The sequence below is a fragment of the Tribolium madens genome, unplaced genomic scaffold (genome assembly GCF_015345945.1).
Source record: "Tribolium madens isolate multiple individuals breed KSU strain unplaced genomic scaffold, Tmad_KSU_1.1 Scaffold_11;HRSCAF=98;Tcas5.2_LG3b, whole genome shotgun sequence".
In the NCBI taxonomy this organism is placed as follows: domain Eukaryota; kingdom Metazoa; phylum Arthropoda; class Insecta; order Coleoptera; family Tenebrionidae; genus Tribolium; species Tribolium madens.
The window spans coordinates 5,690,160-5,709,502 of NW_025400975.1; the positions used below are offsets into that span (position 1 = coordinate 5,690,160).

The 19,343-nt window shown below is 29.0% G+C and overlaps 1 protein-coding gene across 3 annotated transcripts in view; it reads left to right on the forward strand.

Moving 5' to 3' along the window:
* Positions 1 to 19,343, forward strand: part of LOC123012324 (regulating synaptic membrane exocytosis protein 2) — a 120,023-nt gene that overhangs the window by 54,315 nt on the left and 46,365 nt on the right. For all 3 annotated transcript variants that reach the window (XM_044410205.1, XM_044410290.1, XM_044410375.1), the window contains one exon: positions 1,277 to 1,710. In XM_044410205.1, the coding sequence (XP_044266140.1) occupies positions 1,277 to 1,710 (434 nt within the window). The remainder of the gene's footprint in view (positions 1 to 1,276; positions 1,711 to 19,343) is intronic.

The window sequence follows — 19,343 nt, forward strand, 5'->3', positions numbered from 1 at the left end:
ATCTGCTTTAAACATTTTTTTCAAGCAAACCGGTCAATTTATTCAAAAAAATAAAAAATAACTATAAGATTTAAACAAAAAGTTGATCTATACTGTCGTCTCATAAATTTTAAAATTTTTGTATTTATTTATTTACCAGTTAATTATTACCTGATTCATAACTGTATATTTTTGGGCAACGTTATATTCAGAGCTTGAAATTACTCAAACTTATAATCCCCTAATTTATTGATGTCAAAGTTTTTTGATCTCAGTGGGTCATTTGGCAGTACTAAGTCAAAAATTTTACAAGCGGTGTAAAATAAAAGCAAAAAATAAATAATTTTGCAACAACAAAAACAAAATGTCACCTTATTCTTAAATTTTTAAAAAGGTAAGTATGTAGTGGGCGGGTTATCAGAGTATCAAATTGCCCACATACAAAGCTTCTTTTTAATTTTATTTTCTACTTAATGTTTAAGAGTGCTTTTATCAACTAATTTCAGTAGATAAAGTAGTCTTTTATCGTCTAGTAAAATAAAGTAATTTTTATCTATTCTGATAGGTGAGTACACAATAAAACAAAATATTATACACGACGATAAAAAATGATTATCTACTCGGGAAAAAAGTCCACTCGTGACTTCGTCACTCGTAAACTTAACCTTTTCACTCGTAGATAAACAATTTCTTTATCGTCCTGTATAATAACTATTTATTCAAAAAAATAAAAAAATAATTTAAAATGTAAACAAAAAAGTTACTCTACACTGTCGTGTTTTATTAATTAAATAATTAATTAAATTTTTGTATTTATTTATTTGCCAGTGTCTTAATTATAACCTCATTCATAACTGTATATTTTTGGCCAACGTTATATTTATTTAGAGCTTAAAATTACCCAAACTCATAATCCACTAATTTGTCGATGTAAAAGTTTTTCGATCTCAAAACTTTTACAAAGTGGTGTCAAATAGAAGCAAAAAATTATAATTTTGCAACAACAAAAACAAAGTCACATTATTCCTAAATTTTTTAAAAAGTAAGGGAGTGGACAAGTTAGTAAAGTATCAAATTACCCACAAACAACACAAAATTCATGCGGTGCTTCTTTTTATTTTTTTATAGATCATAGTTTTTGATTTTTGATTAATTCTTAAAATCTGTGCCACTCTGTAAACAATAAACAGGAATTGTCATTTATACATATTTATATAAAATTGTAGTCGTCGTTCTAGAAGCTTTTGTGATATATTGTTCATAGTAATTTCTACAACGAAAGATTTTACTTTTATAGTTGAAAGGCGGGGGCTCCAAGACTCCCGACCCCGACTGGACTAAAGGCCGAGGAGGTCGCAGCACAGCCAGCAGCCGCCAAAACAGCCCCCCTCGTGAAACAGCCCCTATAATACAAGCGCCACGATCACGTAGAGGTTCTAGAGTAGCAAGACAACACAGTTACGATGACGAAGTTAAGAATAATCTCGCACCTACTACGATAGGAGACACCGGTCTGGGTYTACCTGCCCCCATGCCCAGAAGAGCTTCCGCTTACGACGTTTACGCAGTGCCCGGTTTAAGTACCGTAACGGCGCCTTCGGTTGCCGGAAGACGGCCGTCATTCAGAGTACCCGCAGCAGAAACCACCAGTCCCCCAAGTCCGGAAACAGCCCCCGTCACGTTAACAGCCCCAGAGGAAGATAGGCGGACCAGGAGGAGGGGATCGCAACTGTGAGTTGTTTGCTTTGTTCTCGATTATAAAATGCTGGAGATTTTTATTTACACTGAACAAAGCTTTGTCGCTACATGAATGTTTCTCTATGATACGTTTAGAATTTTAAAAACTTGAAAAATTTTGAGCTTTAAATATTTAGTWCAGTCGCTTTGCCTATCCAAAGACGTAAAGCGCTTTTACTCTTTTGTTAATTTTGTTTCTTGGAGAAAATACTTCAAACATGCATTTCTGTGATGTATTAAAAAGTAACACAAAAAACGAGTAGTCTAAACTGTGTTAAACATTTTTTCACATGTAGGTTTACACATTGCTTTGTCAAAAGTTTTTCAAAACAACACTTCGTGTGCTTTTACAACAAATAATTACATAAACAAATTACTGCGTGTGAGCATTGCAATATAAAAACTTATATTTTAATAGATCTTACCACACATGATGAAAAAGGTCAAAATATTTTTCTTCACATAATGTAAAATAATTAATACACAGACAATAAATTTTACAAGACGGTGTTTTATTCCAATGTTTTATGAAACCCAACAAATACAAAGAACTAAAAACATCAAACGCCTTTGTCTATCGATAGTATTTTTTTTGTGAGTTGAAATTAAGTTGGCAACATTAAATAAAATATATAGAAACAAAATTTATGAGACTCGTCAACATTTATATATTCTGTCTATATAGTGCAACAAGAAACGTGAAACAAATTTTTGCTATCCAAAAAGCCTTTGAACCAGTAATCAAAGTTTTTATTACTTCTTAGGTATTCAAGTACAAAATAATTAACCTTAATTAAATAACAATTTTTTAACCTTTAAAAGTTAAATATAATATAGTTATTTATTGTAAGAGTGTGTTAGATAGTGTTTTATCCGCAAGAATGTTTAACCGCGAGAACGTCAGTTCGAACGGTTAATTTTCTTAAGTAGATAAAACGCGACAACATACGACTGCAATATTACGTTTTATCCACAATCACAGGCCCAAATTATTCCAAACTTAATTAAAAATTAAACTGACATTTAAACRTCACGCCAAATGTACTTTCGGTTAAACGTAGTAAGCTGTTACGYGGTGCGCTGGTTACTAACAGTGGAATAAAGTTACTTTGTTCCACTAGTAGATAAAGTGGTACTTTATACGCATGTAAAGTGTGGAATAAAGTCAGAGTGATTGTGGATAAAAAGTATTTTTTTCTATAGCCGATGTTAAACTATATCTTTATCAACTCTTTTGACTAAATAAAGTAGCACTTTAACCATAAGGGTAGATAAAGTAGCACTTTAACCGTAAGGGTAAATGAAGTAACAATTTAACAGTGTAGATAAAATGTTTTAACTTATTTTATTCATTTCAATTTACAAATTTTATCATCCACGAGGTGGAATAAAGCGTCCGATTTAGACTCAAACGAGTTGAATACAACATTTCATTCTTCGAATTAGACTCAACAAGGCATAGACTTGCTTTAAATCTGTTAAAAATAATCCGACATTTGGTATTGAAAATTTTATTTTTTCTCTTAAACTTTAAATCCTGCTATAGAAAAAAATGTTGTATTATACACGACGATAAAGATTGTTTATCTACTCGTGAGATAAGTTCATTTTTTCACTCGTAGATAAACAATCTCTTTATCGTCTTGTATAATAAATAATTATTTTTTACTTATTAAACTTGTACAGATTTCGGTGTTAAGTTTGATATCAAATAATATTATGTATACAAAAAAAAAATAACCGCCTAAATAACCCCAACAGGATATTTAGAAATAAGACCCATTTAAATTTTAAATCAGAAATACATAATTATTAGTTATTACATAACTAAATTTTAACTTCGATATTTTTTATAAATAGACCTTATTGTCCAAACAAAACAATTAATCAGAAATAGAATTAAGAAGAACATAGAGTCTAAATTCATAATAAACCTTGCCTTAAAAATGCAAACATTAGTTTAAATATTTTGATATCTTTGTAGCTTTCTGTCTATTTTGAATCCTTCTAAAAAGGAAATATAATTTTTAGTATGGAATTAAATTTCCCTTATGATTTACAGTTTTCGATATTTATTGCAGCGGCGTTTTCTAACAAGATTTTATAAAGCTATCTTGGCGTAAGCCTTCAATCGGATTGCATTGAACTTAATTAACAAACGTTCCAAAAAAAACTCGAAAAAAATAATTTAATGACATTGTAAAAGTCCGCTGTCTGGTAATGAGTACATATCCACTCGGCGCCTCCACCAAAGTTGTTTTTAAATATTTTTAGCTACAAATGTCACAAAAAAGACCCTTTTATGACTTAAATAACACAAGTAAAAGTTTCACCTTTCAGACATGGAGTAAAAACTCTCTTTTTTCGCTTAAGCGTTTTTACTTTTACCATGACATTTACCAATGTTGTCTCTTTCATGTTTTTTATGCTGCWTTAGCAATTTCTGGAAAAGTACATTGTAAATCATCAACAATCAACATTCGACATTTTTTTTTTCTACTAACTGCACTGGTCATTTATTAGTTAAATCAAAAAAACTTTTCAAAAATTTATTTATTTATTTATTTAACATTATTGGTACTGACGCGTGACGTTTATTATGATCCTACTGCAAAGTGTTCTGATTATTTTGTTTATTTACTTGATTATTATAGTGTTGGTCTTTACTTTTAATTTGAATACGTTTGCTGGTAAAATAGTATATGCTATTTGGAATAGAAGTGGCTCAGCTGAATTATTTGCCTCACTGCGTTTGGCAAAACAAACGTTCAACTTTTACTCCTAGTAACATAATAAACTATAAGAACATCGAATATTTAGCTTAGAATGTTGAGTTTTTCACAACTATTTTAATAAAATGTATTTCTACAATCATTATTTATTATAATTTTCAAAATAAGCAGCAAATTTATTAAGCTTCTCCTCAAAGCCATAGATGGCACACTTGTGGGCATTTGGTGATTAAATCGATAAAAAACTTAAAAACGATTCTCACAGCTCTTGGAGCGTTTGATCGGTTTAAGACTACAAAGACTAAAAAATCCTTTGTTGAGGTAATTGCCCTTCTATCAAAAAGTGAAGTGGATTATTGCATGTGACATTGACAAACAATTATCAGTAGTTAACAGAGCGTTTAATGAAAATTTTAAAGATAAAATTCTGTGCATTCATTTTCTCCCGAGTTTTGATTTGAGCAGTAAAAGCTCGACAAAAAATAGAAAAAAAATCACTCGTCAGCCGGTAATTTAGAGTAGACTGCCATCACTTCCGTGACATCTTCAGCAAGTTCCGGTTGGTTTTCTTCTCTTCCGGAATTTGCAGGTGCTAGGAAAAGGTGGTAAAGTCATTTAATTTCATCTCGACGCTTCTTTTTGCAGCGCCAACTATCGATCTGTTTTGACCAATCGTTAATCTTTAAAGAGTGGACGAGGTTTTGTAAAAAGCTTTTACATAACACACTTCACAGAATTAACAAAGCATTGTTCTCTTACATAATAGCAAAAGAAGTGAAATAAAGAAAAACATCAATTTATTTGCAACATTAAGTTTCCACGATGAACACATTGAATTCACTTGTAATCCGACACTACAGGCATGCTTGATGAAAGTTTTCACCTTAACAATGACAAATTCAAAAGAAAAATGTTTTTGTTATCGTATTTTTTAAAGGATTTTCCGTAATAGGCAATTCCTTTGAATACCCTGTTTTGAAAAGCAAACGGAGCGGTGGTCGTGGGTAGATGAGCATTTACGATTGTAAGAAAATAAACGTTTTCGTTTATGGATTTTTCCTCACTACAGTTGGCATTGTTTTTCAAAATTTAACTTGAACTTATCTTTTACTCTTAAAATTTAATAAAAGTGTAAAGTATAAAAATCTTAATACTTTTAAATCGAAATGTGATTGATTACACCATAAACTGCTGTGTGTCGTCTTCTGACGACATTGACATCAAAAATAAAGGAAAATTGTTGTGCTGGTTTTGCAAAAAAAAATATGTAAAAGAAATTTACTTCAAATTTTTTTTTTTTTAAGTTTCTATTATTACATCGATTTGTCTTGAAAAGTGAATAAAAAGTCAAGGGTAAAATTGTTATGTTGTTATTATGCTTGTTGACGTGAGGGTACTTTGTAATAAGAACTCATTTTAAATGCTATTAATAATGTACGAAAAGCGTTGTATTGTAACAGCCACACGTCCTGYAGAAACATTTTTAAAATATTTTAAATTGCTTGTTGGATTTTACAAGAAATTTGATGTTTTGTTTACAAATACAATAGAATCATTTGTTTTGGAACATAAACTAAATAATAATAAATTAATGAATTGTTACTTTTTAGCCAAAGTAGATTTATTTTTTCAGAAATTGTCAGTAAAGTTGTTCTTTTCCAGACGCATATGTCATTAAATGAAATTGTTAGTAAGATAAAATATAATATATCAATAAATTATGTTTTGCCTTTTTTTGTGAGTATCAAAAAMCGATATTTTAAAGCAAAACGTGAGTTGAAAATGTAAAAACAACTGACACTGGGGTTTTCAGCACTCAATGGGTCAAGTGCATTGTCAGCTCAAATCGAATTCGCAATGTCTATATCAGTCATTTTGCCACCATCACAAATACATTATTAGCTGACCAAAATAACCTTCCTGTGTCCAAAATACTACACCACAAATTAAAATACATATACATTGTGTTTATTGATTAAAATTTCCCATTAGATTTTGTAATGTATATTTGAAATCACATCTCTCAGCCTTCAGATGTATTTGACATTAACACGTAACAGACAGAAAATCGGTAAGTTTGTAAGATGGGCGTCTTTGTCTTGAACACTACATATCTTTCTTGGATAATGAAATTAGATGTGCCATCTTATAAATACAAATTTAGGTAAATACGAGTAGATATAGTTTAAAAAAGAATATCACTACTTTACATTGTGATGATTTCTAATAAACTCAAAGAAATGCAGGAACGTAAAAAATTACTTTCTGGATCATTTAACARTTTKCGGCTTCATGTAACCTAACTATTTAAATAACTATTACATCGATCACAATAATAAAAGTGACTGTTGGAAAAATTGTAATCATCTGCAGGTAGAACAACCATCAAAAAATGTAAGTACGAGAAAAGAAAATAACAATTGTGGGTGTCTCTTTAAAATATCACAAAAATAAATAACATCAAAGCACAACTTTGATCATAACCATTTATAGCCTATAAATTCTATCATTATCAACAGCAATTCTATTAGACAAAGTCCTACACAAATAAAAAATTATAAAATACAAACTTTTGTCCGTTTTTGTCAAGTGGATAAAAAAAGGAATGTGTTATGGTAAAAAATACTCCAACTAGGTATAATACAAAAAATAAATGACTCCGAAAAGCTTTTTAAGTTTATAGTGCTAGAATCTACAGAAAATATTATAATATTAATATTAATATTTTTTCCATGCATAAATATAAAAACAAACATTAACAATGAATGGTTTATCACTCGCTCAATTGTCCAAAAAAGTGTGACCTTTTTATTTTTTAAAGCACTAAAACAAAATTGAATAATGTAGACACAGAAGATGTAAAGACTGGTAAGTCTCATATCTCGGTTTTTATATTATTCAATGTTGCTAACTTAATTTCMAAYTCATTTCAATTCCAAATTTTTAATTATAATAATTAATTAATAACTTTCAATGAAATAGTTTGTTCATAATTAAACTTTCATAGATAGCTTTAACGGCAAATTTCATTTGATCGCTGTTGAGAAAATAGAGTCATTCCATTTGGAAAAATAGAGTTATAGCATTTTTTACATCACCTTTCAAAAATCATACTAACTTTGAAAATTAAAAATTGAGAATTTTGAACTACCTTAAAGAATTCTTCAAATCCTCGGTTATCAAATACAAAAGAAAATATTCACTTATCGCAAGGGGTTCCAGAGCTATGATTTTTTGAATAGGCCCCGACAAAAAAATTCGCAAAAAAACATATATCAAAAACTATGAAAGATAAGTACATTTGGTTGCAATAAAAACGGAAATTATTTTTTTTTTAGAAGAAAGCAGGTTTTGCCCTTGCTAATTTTAATTGTCAATTTGTCATCTGTCGCATTTAAATAATTTTTTTGCAATGCCGCACTTAAATGCCTACAGCATCAAATGCAAATAAAGATAATCAATTAGTTATGGATTAAGCCATCAAACTATGGATAAATATAAAAATTTGACATTTTTATACTTTGACATTTTCCAATTTTTTTGCAACCAAGTGTGCTAACTACTAATATGGTTACAAGACCTTCCAAAATAAATATCGTATGAGCCACACTTGTATTTAAAGAAAATATCGATTACGTCATCACTCTCACAGAGATTGTTTCAGGATTTTTGTTCAAWGTCACTAATTTTACAAAACAATGAATTTATTTCTTTTATTTGCACTCTACTGTRTATTGATCAAAAATTTTACATATTTTTTCTATTCATCCAATTCAAATTTCAAATAGTTTTAATAGTTTAGTGTAGTTTGGAACAGTTCAGAATTGTGGTTGAAACAAACCTTATACGTACTCGTATTATTTAAGATTTAAAAAAAAAGAAATTTACAAAAAATGCTTAATTTGTATTACTATTATAATGAAATTAWGTATTATTGTCCTTCGCCCGGCGCCTCCACCAAAATTGATTTGTTTTTGAAATAATAAATATGTAATACAAATTTAAAATAAACTAAAAGCATAATTTGCAGGGTTTGAGTTACTCTTTAATAAAATAAAAAATTACATTTATCTTGTACTCAATGTTAAAGAGTGCTTTTATCAACTAATTTCAGCAGATAAGGCAGTCTTTTATCGTCTAGTGAAATAAAATAATTTTATCTACTCTTCATATTTTATCAACTAATTTCAGTAGATAAAGTAGTCTTTTATCGTCTAGTGAAATAAAGTAATTTTTATCTACTGTTAATATTCATGAAATTCTGGTAGGTGAGTACAAAATAAAACGAAATATCATACACGACGATAAAGATTGTTTATCTACCCGTGAAAAAAGTCTTAACCTTTTCACTCGTACATAAACAATTTCTTTATACCGGAAGCGGCATCCGTTACGCCCAGAAAGAAAATCCCCGCTTTTAATTAAATAAAATTGTTGATTTTTTTTCACACTTACCTGGGCATAAGTAAGGTACATTCTCTAATTTTTTGGTAATTTTTCATTTACGAAGAAAGCCAAAAAAAAAATAAAAAGTAATTTTTTCCCAAAAAGTTTAATTCTAATTTCTATACTTAACTGCGCAGATTCGCTTCCTACAATTGTTTACAAAATCAGAAAAAAAATACCGATTAGATTTTGAATTAAACGCAATTTTCCATCTTAACTTCTACTTTTTTTATTTATGACCTGCTGCTTGTGCCATCGGAAATTTAGGTGACAATGGGGATTTGCAATTACAACAAAAAGACCTCTTAAAGCGGTCGGTGACCAGTAAATGATTCTTTTCTTGGCAAATTATACTATTTTGTCATAAATCACGGGTCTGGTTTGTGTTTAAATAAAAAAAAGCAAATATTTGGCTAACCAAGTCAAAATTTGATATTGTGATATCAAAGTTTGATGCGCTAACAGGTACAGTGTAAAAACTTTGTAGGTAAACTAACAGAAAGTATTCATAAAACACACAAAACTGTTACGTACTCATTTATTATCAAAAAAAAAAATTAGAAGTCGCGGTAGTGTAATAAATAATTATTGCCTTTAAATAAGTTATTTTATTTTTGCTATTTATTTTATTCTATTTCACGTTTTTTCTAAAAAAAAATAAGTTTTCTATTTATATTTATATAAAAATACCACAATATTTTAAAAGTTTTTTAATTTCTTTTATTCTGAAAATTTGGGTAGTAAAGCTGAGACTTTGTATAAATAGTTAAAAACACAGTGGACTTCTATTATCCGAAGTATTTAAAAAATATTAATAGATGTTAATCAGCGTTATCATAAAAATAAGATCCTAGAAAGTTAAATAATCTAAAACATAATAGCGAAATCTTTTACTTGTTTTTGTAATAAATGTCAAAAAGTCCTTGTTATTAACATTCCAAAGTCCTATCTTTTGTTTCTAAATAAATCCCTTTGAAAAACACTTTTGGCTGTCGCTATTTATCGCAAAACCGCTTCCCACACAATGAACGTGACCTCGAAACCGCAAAATCTTGTCAAGAGTGAAAATCTGCGCGTCAGTTTGCAAATACTCGGTTTGACTCCGGCAGGTACCTGAAAATAAAGCACAAATGCAAATAAAATGGGGATATTTGCCGGTTGAGTGGGGCGAGATGACGAAAGCCTCCGGTGAGGTGGGAGGACGGTGGCGGTGGCAGACCTGCTTGACGTCAACCGCCTCCGGATCGCAGATCAGCCCGGGCATCACGCAGTTCGCGACCCAGCCAATTATACACACTAACATCAACTAGCTAAACTAAACATTCAGCTTGTATCACGTCACCGGGTTTGTAAACCGCCCACTAGATCACATTAATCAACCGACAAAACTACCTTGATACCCATTCAATGTATGTACATTAGTACCACATCGACAAACCAGACTGTAACTACCGATATAGAAACTTTCTATATCACAAATTTTTTATTTTTTGAAAATACAAGGTGTTCGGTCTAAGTCGTCCAGGCCGATAACACCTAAACTTACTTTTTTTTTTCAAAAACTAAATTTTCAAATAATACTATTCATTCCTCGTTTTCTTAGTAAATGCATCAATTTTTTTTGGCACATCCGGTCTAGCCGGAAATGCTACCAAATTTAGTTTTTCTAATGGAACACCTATGTTTTTTTTGATCGAAACAATAATAATTGACATGAAAAATACGGTAAACCACTATTTATTACATTTTACTTTACATAATGCACTCAGAATTTAAATTTTTGAATTTAATTGCAAATTTTGCAACGTAGGCGGATTTTACTTTTCAAGGTATTCATGCAAAAAGCAGTATGCTTGAATACCGTTTAATAGTTAGTTTGACAAAGCCTAATTTGTCAATAAATTTTACTGAGATCTTTAATAATGGATGATATTAATTACGACAAATTAGTAGATCAACTTAAAGTGTTTTTTAAGTGCAATAAAAAGAGAGCGGAAGCTGAAAGACAGTATAGAGAAAAATACTCAAATAGAGCTCACCCAAATCGTTGGAAATTTAGTCGAATTGAAAAAAAACTGAGACGAATAGGTTCGCTTTTTAAAAATAAAAAACCTGTGGTTCTTTGTGAAGAACAAGAAAATAGAAATCTGAATGTTCTGTTATCAGTCGAAGAAAATCCAAGAGTTTTCATTAGAGAACTCGCTCATCAACTGACAAATTAGATTTGTCAAACCAACAATTAAATTGTATCCAAGCATTTTTTTTTATTCACACCTTTCCTTTAAAATTAAAAATCAGGCTACGCGACCAATTTCCTTATAAAATTCTAAGATTTAAGATGTTTTCTGATTGCATTGTGTTAAGCAAAATGTAATAAATAGTGGTTTACAGTATTTTTGTTAAAAAAATTTGATACATTTAGTAAGAAAGCCAAGAATGAATATTATTACTTAAATATTTACTTTTTGAAAAAAAGAAGTAAGTTTAGGTGTCATCAGCCGGGGCGACTTGGACCGAACTCCCTGTATATACGTTTAAGCCGGTAAACCCTATACTGAAATATTAAAACCTCTTATAGTGTTTTTCTTTTAGTTATCCTCTTTTGTCAAATGTATTTCAATAAATAGTTTTGAGAAACTCTTATTGACTCTTTTGACAAAAGAGTAAAACCAAAAGAAAAACACTGTATCTGTTTTATAATAATTTCATTGCATGGATATTTCACAAGTAAAAATTATACAGAGTGTCCCAGCTAGTTGAAACCTTTAAATGGTAAGATCAAAACAAAATTGTATAGGACATTGAATATAATAATCTAAAATTATTTTCAACCATACAGCCTGTCTGAAAAATAAGTTACGATACAAACTTGTATTTTTTTTTTAAATGAAATAGCATTTTTGGATATAGCCTTTTTTTACAATAAACTTTTATTAGTTGATTTTGCTAAGTTTTAAAAAAAATAAGACTTTTTTTGACGAAAACATGCACTTTTTAAAAATTTATTACACAAAAACTAAGACAGCTAGAACAAATTTTTTCTTACTTTTGCAAAAAAGAAAGGACAAAATTTAAAACTGTAGCAATTGTGTTTTACATTTATAAAGATTAATAAATTAAGAAGTTTGCTAAAAGTTAAATAACTTAAAAAAAATAAATTTAACACCCAATTTTTTTTATTTTTGCATCTAAAAAAAATAAACTTTTAATATCTAGAATTCATAAATGAAAAGATAAAATTTAACATTCAATGTTAACAACAATGCCTATCAATATCTGAGCATTGTGGATACTATAGCAAACATAGTAATTTCACCATGGATCACTTATCCGTTGATTTATCCAGAGATTGTAAAAGTCGCAATAAATACTAAAATTCTAAAATTATTTTATTGTAAAAATAAAGAATAATGGATTCAGTTTAACACAAATGTGATTATTGATTATTAAGTGATATTTCTTCCATCTCTTGTGCAACTTTGCACTTTTTAGCTCCTGAAACAATAGTAATTATTTTTTTTAATGTTTAACGTTAAATATCTTTTTAGTTATTGATTATAAACACCTAAAAGTAAATAGTTTTAGAAAGACAATTTAATAATCTTTTAAATGCAAGAACAATAAATAGGGTGTTCCATTTAAATTTTTTAACTTATTGAATTTTTAACAAACTCTTTAATTTTTTTATCTTTTCAAATGCAACACACTAAAAAAATATTACAGCCTTATAGCTTGTACCTTCTTCTTTGCGGTAATAAAAGAAAATATTTCTAGATGTTTTAGTTTTTGTGTAATAAATTTTTCAATAAACTATTTTTAAWAGTAAKCAAAATCGACCAATAAAAGTTCTACATCCAAAAACGTGTTTCATTTAAAGAAACACAAGTTTGTATTGTAACTTAGTTTTGAGACACGCTGTATAGTTGAAAATAATTTTAGGCGATAGACTAGATTAGTAGGTATCTATTAATGTCCTATATATTTTTTTTAATTTTACTTTTTCAACTCGCTGAAACACCCTGTATTTGTCCTTTAATAATAACGTTAATTTTTTCGCTCATATTTTGATTATAAATTAAATATAATACATAAATGTGTTCATGTTAAGTTGCAAACAGCTGCACAAAATCACAGACTTTATCTGACTGTGATTACGTTGCAGTTCTAAGTTTCGCGTCACTTACCTAATATTTAATTTGGTAAAGTGGGACTAACGGCATTTTAATGGTTCAATGTAATTATTAACGTCCAAGTTGATAAGTTTTAAGACAAGGGAGAAGAGTAAAAATTAAAAAACTCAACACTGTAATGTTTAATTAATTTTGGAAAACCAATAACTGTTGTTTTCAACTTTGCAAAATCACAACTTGTAAACGAAGGAGAGGTTAATAATAACAAGGCATGTTGAAGAGACTGAATTCAGTGAATTTTCAACAACAACAAATTAATTAAAACATTTTTCCATTTTATTAATGGAGGGTTGAAATATTTTTTTTTAAACCAAAATTTGTGCGAATTACTCATATAGCACTTAAATTTTCATGGTTATATGGTAACAAACACGTTTGACACTGACATGACCACAGGGAAATTGGAAACAAAAAATTTTAATGGCAAGAACGACACTTTAATTTAAAAGATCTTTTTGATTTGAATGTGTTTTCACACTGTCGCTTTGTATCCATCAATCAACGTAGAAAAAAAAACGTTTTTAGGAGAAATATTTTATATTGATTTTGGAATACAAGTATTTGTAACGCATTTTGAATAAATTACAATAAAGATTACATCTGAAACTTTGAAGAAAAGTTAATATTTTCCAGCTGAAACAATTTCAAGCATTCAAAGTTATTTTTTGTAATGCATGKACATAAAGAAACCGAATATTGTTATAATTCATTCACATTAAAATTCAAACCAATATTGCGGTTGCAAGTCTGGAAAATCTCATGTTAAATTTTGAACTTCTTATTCAGATTTATTGGCTTTGGATTAGAAGTTACAAGAAGGGACTGATCCGATGGCAGATTTCAACATTTCACTTGTTAACTTGTTATTTTTAGAACAAACAATGTTCATATTTCTAATCAAACTGTTTTTCAATCGAACACATTACATAATATTTAAATAACACTTCTTCTAAAATAACAGCTTTACTTTAACAGCAATAAGTCTTCATAACTGGAAATAAATGATATATCCTTGACTATGAATCACCATAGCACATACGACACGACCCTTTTAATCCATGCACCTAATAAATTAGCGATAAAATCACCATGAAATTTATAAGGATGTAATAAAATGTAAATGTACCTACTGTATGATTTTCCATTTCATAAGCTTAATGTTAGTGCTTTCTCCCATTAATTATTTTATTAGCAAATGTTAAAGCCATTAATAAATCGCTTAAAACTTTACAAAATTTGTAAAAAACCCTTTGTTTAAGCTTATTTGAATCAGAAATAACTATTTTTAAGAAATTTCCATTTATTAATTTTAACTACCTAAATTATCAGCTGATTGCAAAAAAGTGYTCTTGATACTCTCATCACGAATTTAGTCTTCTCGTTTTTCGTTGATTTCATGTTCTACAATACTTCAGACACTTGTAGGCGGCTATCTCGATGCGGCYAATTTATTCTGATTTTAAATTACATTGAAACAGATCTATCCCAAGAGTCGAGAGAAACCGGCCTTTTACGATTTATGACATCAAACAAGCTGTTTTTTGTGGTTTCTTTTTATTTGTTAAAAAAACAATGATCGGTTTTAATTAAGATTTTTCTTAAATATTTGTTTCTTTTTTGTTTAGAAAAATAAATTTTAGACACTAATAGAAATAAACAAGTTAAGCTAATATTTTATTGTATGTAATAAAGTCCCATTCTCTTGAAGTGATACAGCAGTTTCAAAACAAGTTACATTACAGTGAAGAATGCTAGCTTTTTAAGCGGCTCATTGATTAAATAATACYTTATTCTTTAGGGGCTATTACACAAAGAAATCACTCGGCAAAAACAAATTTCTACACGGCGTGTTAGGTTGACATAAGAAAACGTAAACATAAAGTAAATCAGTTGTTCAACATAAATAATAACAAAAATTAACCACGAAATAAATGCCTCATTTTACATAAAGCATTTATCAAAATCTCACATCTACCAAAATTATTTTTTTCGAGTAAAAAAAGCTTGAATAATTTTTAAAGACAAACTTTTTTTCTTTCAGTTTTTTTTTGACTATTTCATCATAAACAAATTACTTTAAACTTCTTTTAAATATTTGTAAAACTGACCAATAATATAATAAGATACAGAACAAAACAATTTTTTTTTATCCTGAACTTTTGGTCGGATTTGCTGATTTGCTATTTTAAAGTTCCAATAAAATGAAACATTTTGGTCAACAATGAGGTCTGATATGAAAGTTTGACCCATTAAGTCAGAAAGTCWAATACCGCCTTAGCAGTTGGTGCAAMGATAAAGCAACCATGAGAAGACCTAARTAGATAATATTAGYAACGCAAGATCTAAARTACCATACTACACTGACCACCAAAATTAATCAACTTTTCACATTGCAATATTTTTGTTATTCTTTGTGGGATTTTAGCGAATTTTTGTTTGAATTAAAGAATGAACTTTGCAGAATATTGTAATTTAATTCAATAACATTTCAAGTTTTGTCTTGTTAATGTTATTCCTTAAAAACGAAAGCACTACTTTTTATTTTTTCTACACTGAGCTCTAGTGTGAGACAGAGACAGAGAATGAGGACCAATTTGTTTCAAAGTTTTATCTTCTGGTACCCCAGAGATATAAAGCATTGAAAAAGACGTTGCTTTTCTAATGTTACTAAGTATTTGTTCAAAGTAGGCTACATAAAAAAAGCACAATTACGTCTTTGAACACAAAAAATCTGAAAAACTTGGAACTTCAAAGGATTACATCAAGTAAAACGGTTAATTATTGGAAGCTTCCATGCGTCTATTTTGACGTTTTGGCACATTTGGCCCACTTAATACGAACATTCATTGAAATCAGAAATGTAATGCTTTTTTTGAAGGTTTATATCTCCCATGTCTCAAGAATTAAAATTATGGAAAATGTGGTACATAATTCAGAAAAGAATGGGCAATAATCTGAAATCAGTAAAAACTTAAGTTTGTTTCTGTCGCACACCACAGCTTAGTATAAAAATAAGTAAAAAAAGAGTGCCTTCGTCTTTTGAGTATCACATTTAGAAGACAAAACTAGAAATGTTATTGAATTAAATTACAATGATCCATAAAGTTTTTTCTTTAAGCTAAACATAAATTTGTCGAAATCCGACAAGAATAACAAAAATATTGCAATGTAAAAAATCGCAAAATTTCAATTGTCCGRTTAATTTTGGTGGCCASTGTATTTGTAGAACCCAAACATTTATTGTTAYCACAATACAGGCTGTTCCGWCTAARCCCCAYATTACATAACTTGAARATTATAAAATTTAGGTATAGGAAATGTTAATACAGATCGATGCAGAATTAAATTCTCTTCCATTTAGTAAAATAAAAATTGGGGTATTTCATTTAGAAAAATAAAGTTATGGGTATTTGAATTAATACAAAAGTAATCTTAAAATTTTATGCTTTGTTAATTTTCTTTTTAAAATTTGAAAACACCAGAAAAAAGATCTAAGCTTTCTCTTTCAAACGCCAAAAAAACGAATCCAAAATTTTAAAAAATGGCAGAGTTAGCGATTTTTAAAGTGGAAGGTGCAGATCCAAGAATTTTTGAAAAACTCCAAATATTTCAAAAACGGCTAAAACTCTCTTAAAATAACCCAATTAATCCAGAAACGCAGTGAAAAATGTACCTTTCCATTTAAAATAAGAAAGTTGAGACCAACTTCCGGTATAACCGAAAGTGCCGCCATCTTGAAAATATTTTCATTTAGGAGGACTTAATGGATTATGGCTATGTACCAATTTTCAAATAAATACGATTATTGAAACTCTCAATAATTCTAATGTGGGGTTCAGACAAAACACCTGTATATAATTATATAAAATATCCTTTTTTAAAACTTGTTGTAATTTTCGAACATTCTTAGTAAACAAAATCAAACACTAATTTGTTTTAAAATTATTAAACATTAAACATTTAAAATTATTAAATTATTAAACAACTTAGCAAAGTGTCAGTACTATATTTTAAGATACTTCATAAAAACATGGCAACGAGAATAAACAACTACAACAGTTCCTGCAACTTATTAAAAATTATTTTACAAACAAACCTAAGCCTTCTTTTTCGTGCTTCTGCTTGTTTTATTTAGTCCAACAAAATCCTGAAATTATAAATTCAGGACATTCATGTGGTAATTTTAATGATGCCGCCACCGGTGGTCAGCGCAAGCAAAATTTCCAGCACAATGAATTATTAAAGGAAATGTGTATGTGATGTGATACCTTTCTAGATTCGCGGTTTAGTAGCAGCGACGTTCATGAATAACATTATAGGTAAACTTATATGGTTGGTAAGGGGTGAGTTGACACGCCCTTGGCAAATTATTATTAGGATGTGCTTCACTAAATTTATACTAACCAAGCATCCTGAAACTTTACGGAGGGAAGTTTTAGTTCAGATTCCGTTTGGGACTATTACGTTCAGTTACTATGGATACAACATTTGTAAGCAAATTTACAAATTGATTTTGCCTTATTCGAAATAGACATCATTATTACATACCTTACGTATCCACTCAACGTGACCTGAAATTTTGACGAGATGTAATTAATTGAATTTACTGCGGACATACAGAATGACTGTAAATAATTGTGATTTTTTACCTCAAGTTGGTGTCAAATTTAAAATTTTAGTTTGACAACCTTGACTTTCGAATTTAAATGTCATACTTTTATAAGCAATTGTCATTCATTTGCGACGGGTGACTGCTGATTTAGCCATTAACTGAAACATTCTGATATAACAAATTTAAAAAATTGACAATAATTCAGCGTTGTTAATAGATAAACAAAAATAATTGTTAATTTTTTTATCACGTCACAGTTTTTTGTTACGAACGATAATTTTCATGCTTTCTGTATTAATGCCTCCAATTTAAGACAAATTGTTGCTGAATTATTGAAAAATTATCACCAAATGGATCTAAATAGGTCTTAAAATATATTTCATTGACTCACATTTGGATTTCTTTTCTAAAAACTTAGGCAATATCAGTGACGAACAGGGTAAGTGTTTTTATCAAGATCTGAAGGGTTCAAAGATCGGCACAAAGGTTTTTGTGATGAAAATATGTTACGAGATTACCGTTGGACTGTTATAAAGAAAACTGATCCCAAAAAGTATATAAAACAAAGTTAAAAAACTCATTTTTAATTTAATTATTATTTAATTTAAATGKTTTTTCTGAACAGAACAAAATAGGACTGTAAATTATATTGGGTGTGTCAAAAAGGTCGGGCAAGCTTATTTCACCAAAAAGAAATAAAAATAACCGAATTTTTAGTTATTAAACATTCCTAAATGTGTAACACCCGCTTGAAGACCAAGAGGAGACGCTGTTTTAATAGTAAATAATAGGACAGCAAAAATAATTTCATTTTGGAATTCATGAAATTGCTCCACGAAAATATTTAGTACGCAAGAGATTAATTATTACCAAAATTTTATTTTTTTTTTTCAAAGTTCTTAATTCACCATAGTATATTACACTACTCTAAAAAATTAAAGGAACAAAAAAATTTCCAAATTTTTTTGGTGATTTTTGAAAGGCTGTAACTCATCGAAAAATGGTTGTACTTATTTAGATTTAAAAAAACCTATTTTGAAGCTTTAAGTTTCTAGTTTTGAGATCTTTTGGCAAATATTTTTTCTGTGATACAGTGGGGATTTTTTTAAATTTAAGTCAATGCATAGGCCGAATAGCATGTTTGTTGACCCTTAATATGTTTTTTTCATATTCTCTTTACGTTAATTTGTCGCTGAGATTTCTGACTTTAAATGGAAAAGGATCCTCTTGTCTTTGATCATCAATATCTCAGCCACACAGAGAATATAAGGGTAGTGTCAAAAACTGGAATAAATACCTTATAAGATCCTCTTATGATTTTTTGGAAAATAATTTTTATTCATTTTTAACATTGGTTTAAAGAAAAGAGAAAAAAGTAGTTTTTGCGTTGTTTTAGTAAATCTACGACGTATTCACTAATACTGATGGGAGATTAATGTTTATAGGTGTTTTTACAGCTGAATATCTCTGTAAATTTTTAAATCGATCCATCAAACCGTTTTGATTGATCAAAGTTTTGCAAAAGAATTAAACGAACAATTGTACAAATTGTTTCTGAACATCGTCTAATCTTGGTCAAGATGAGAAAAACATTTTTTTAGCTTTATTTTACAATTTTGCATTAGCTAAAATTTGAAAAAAAAAATC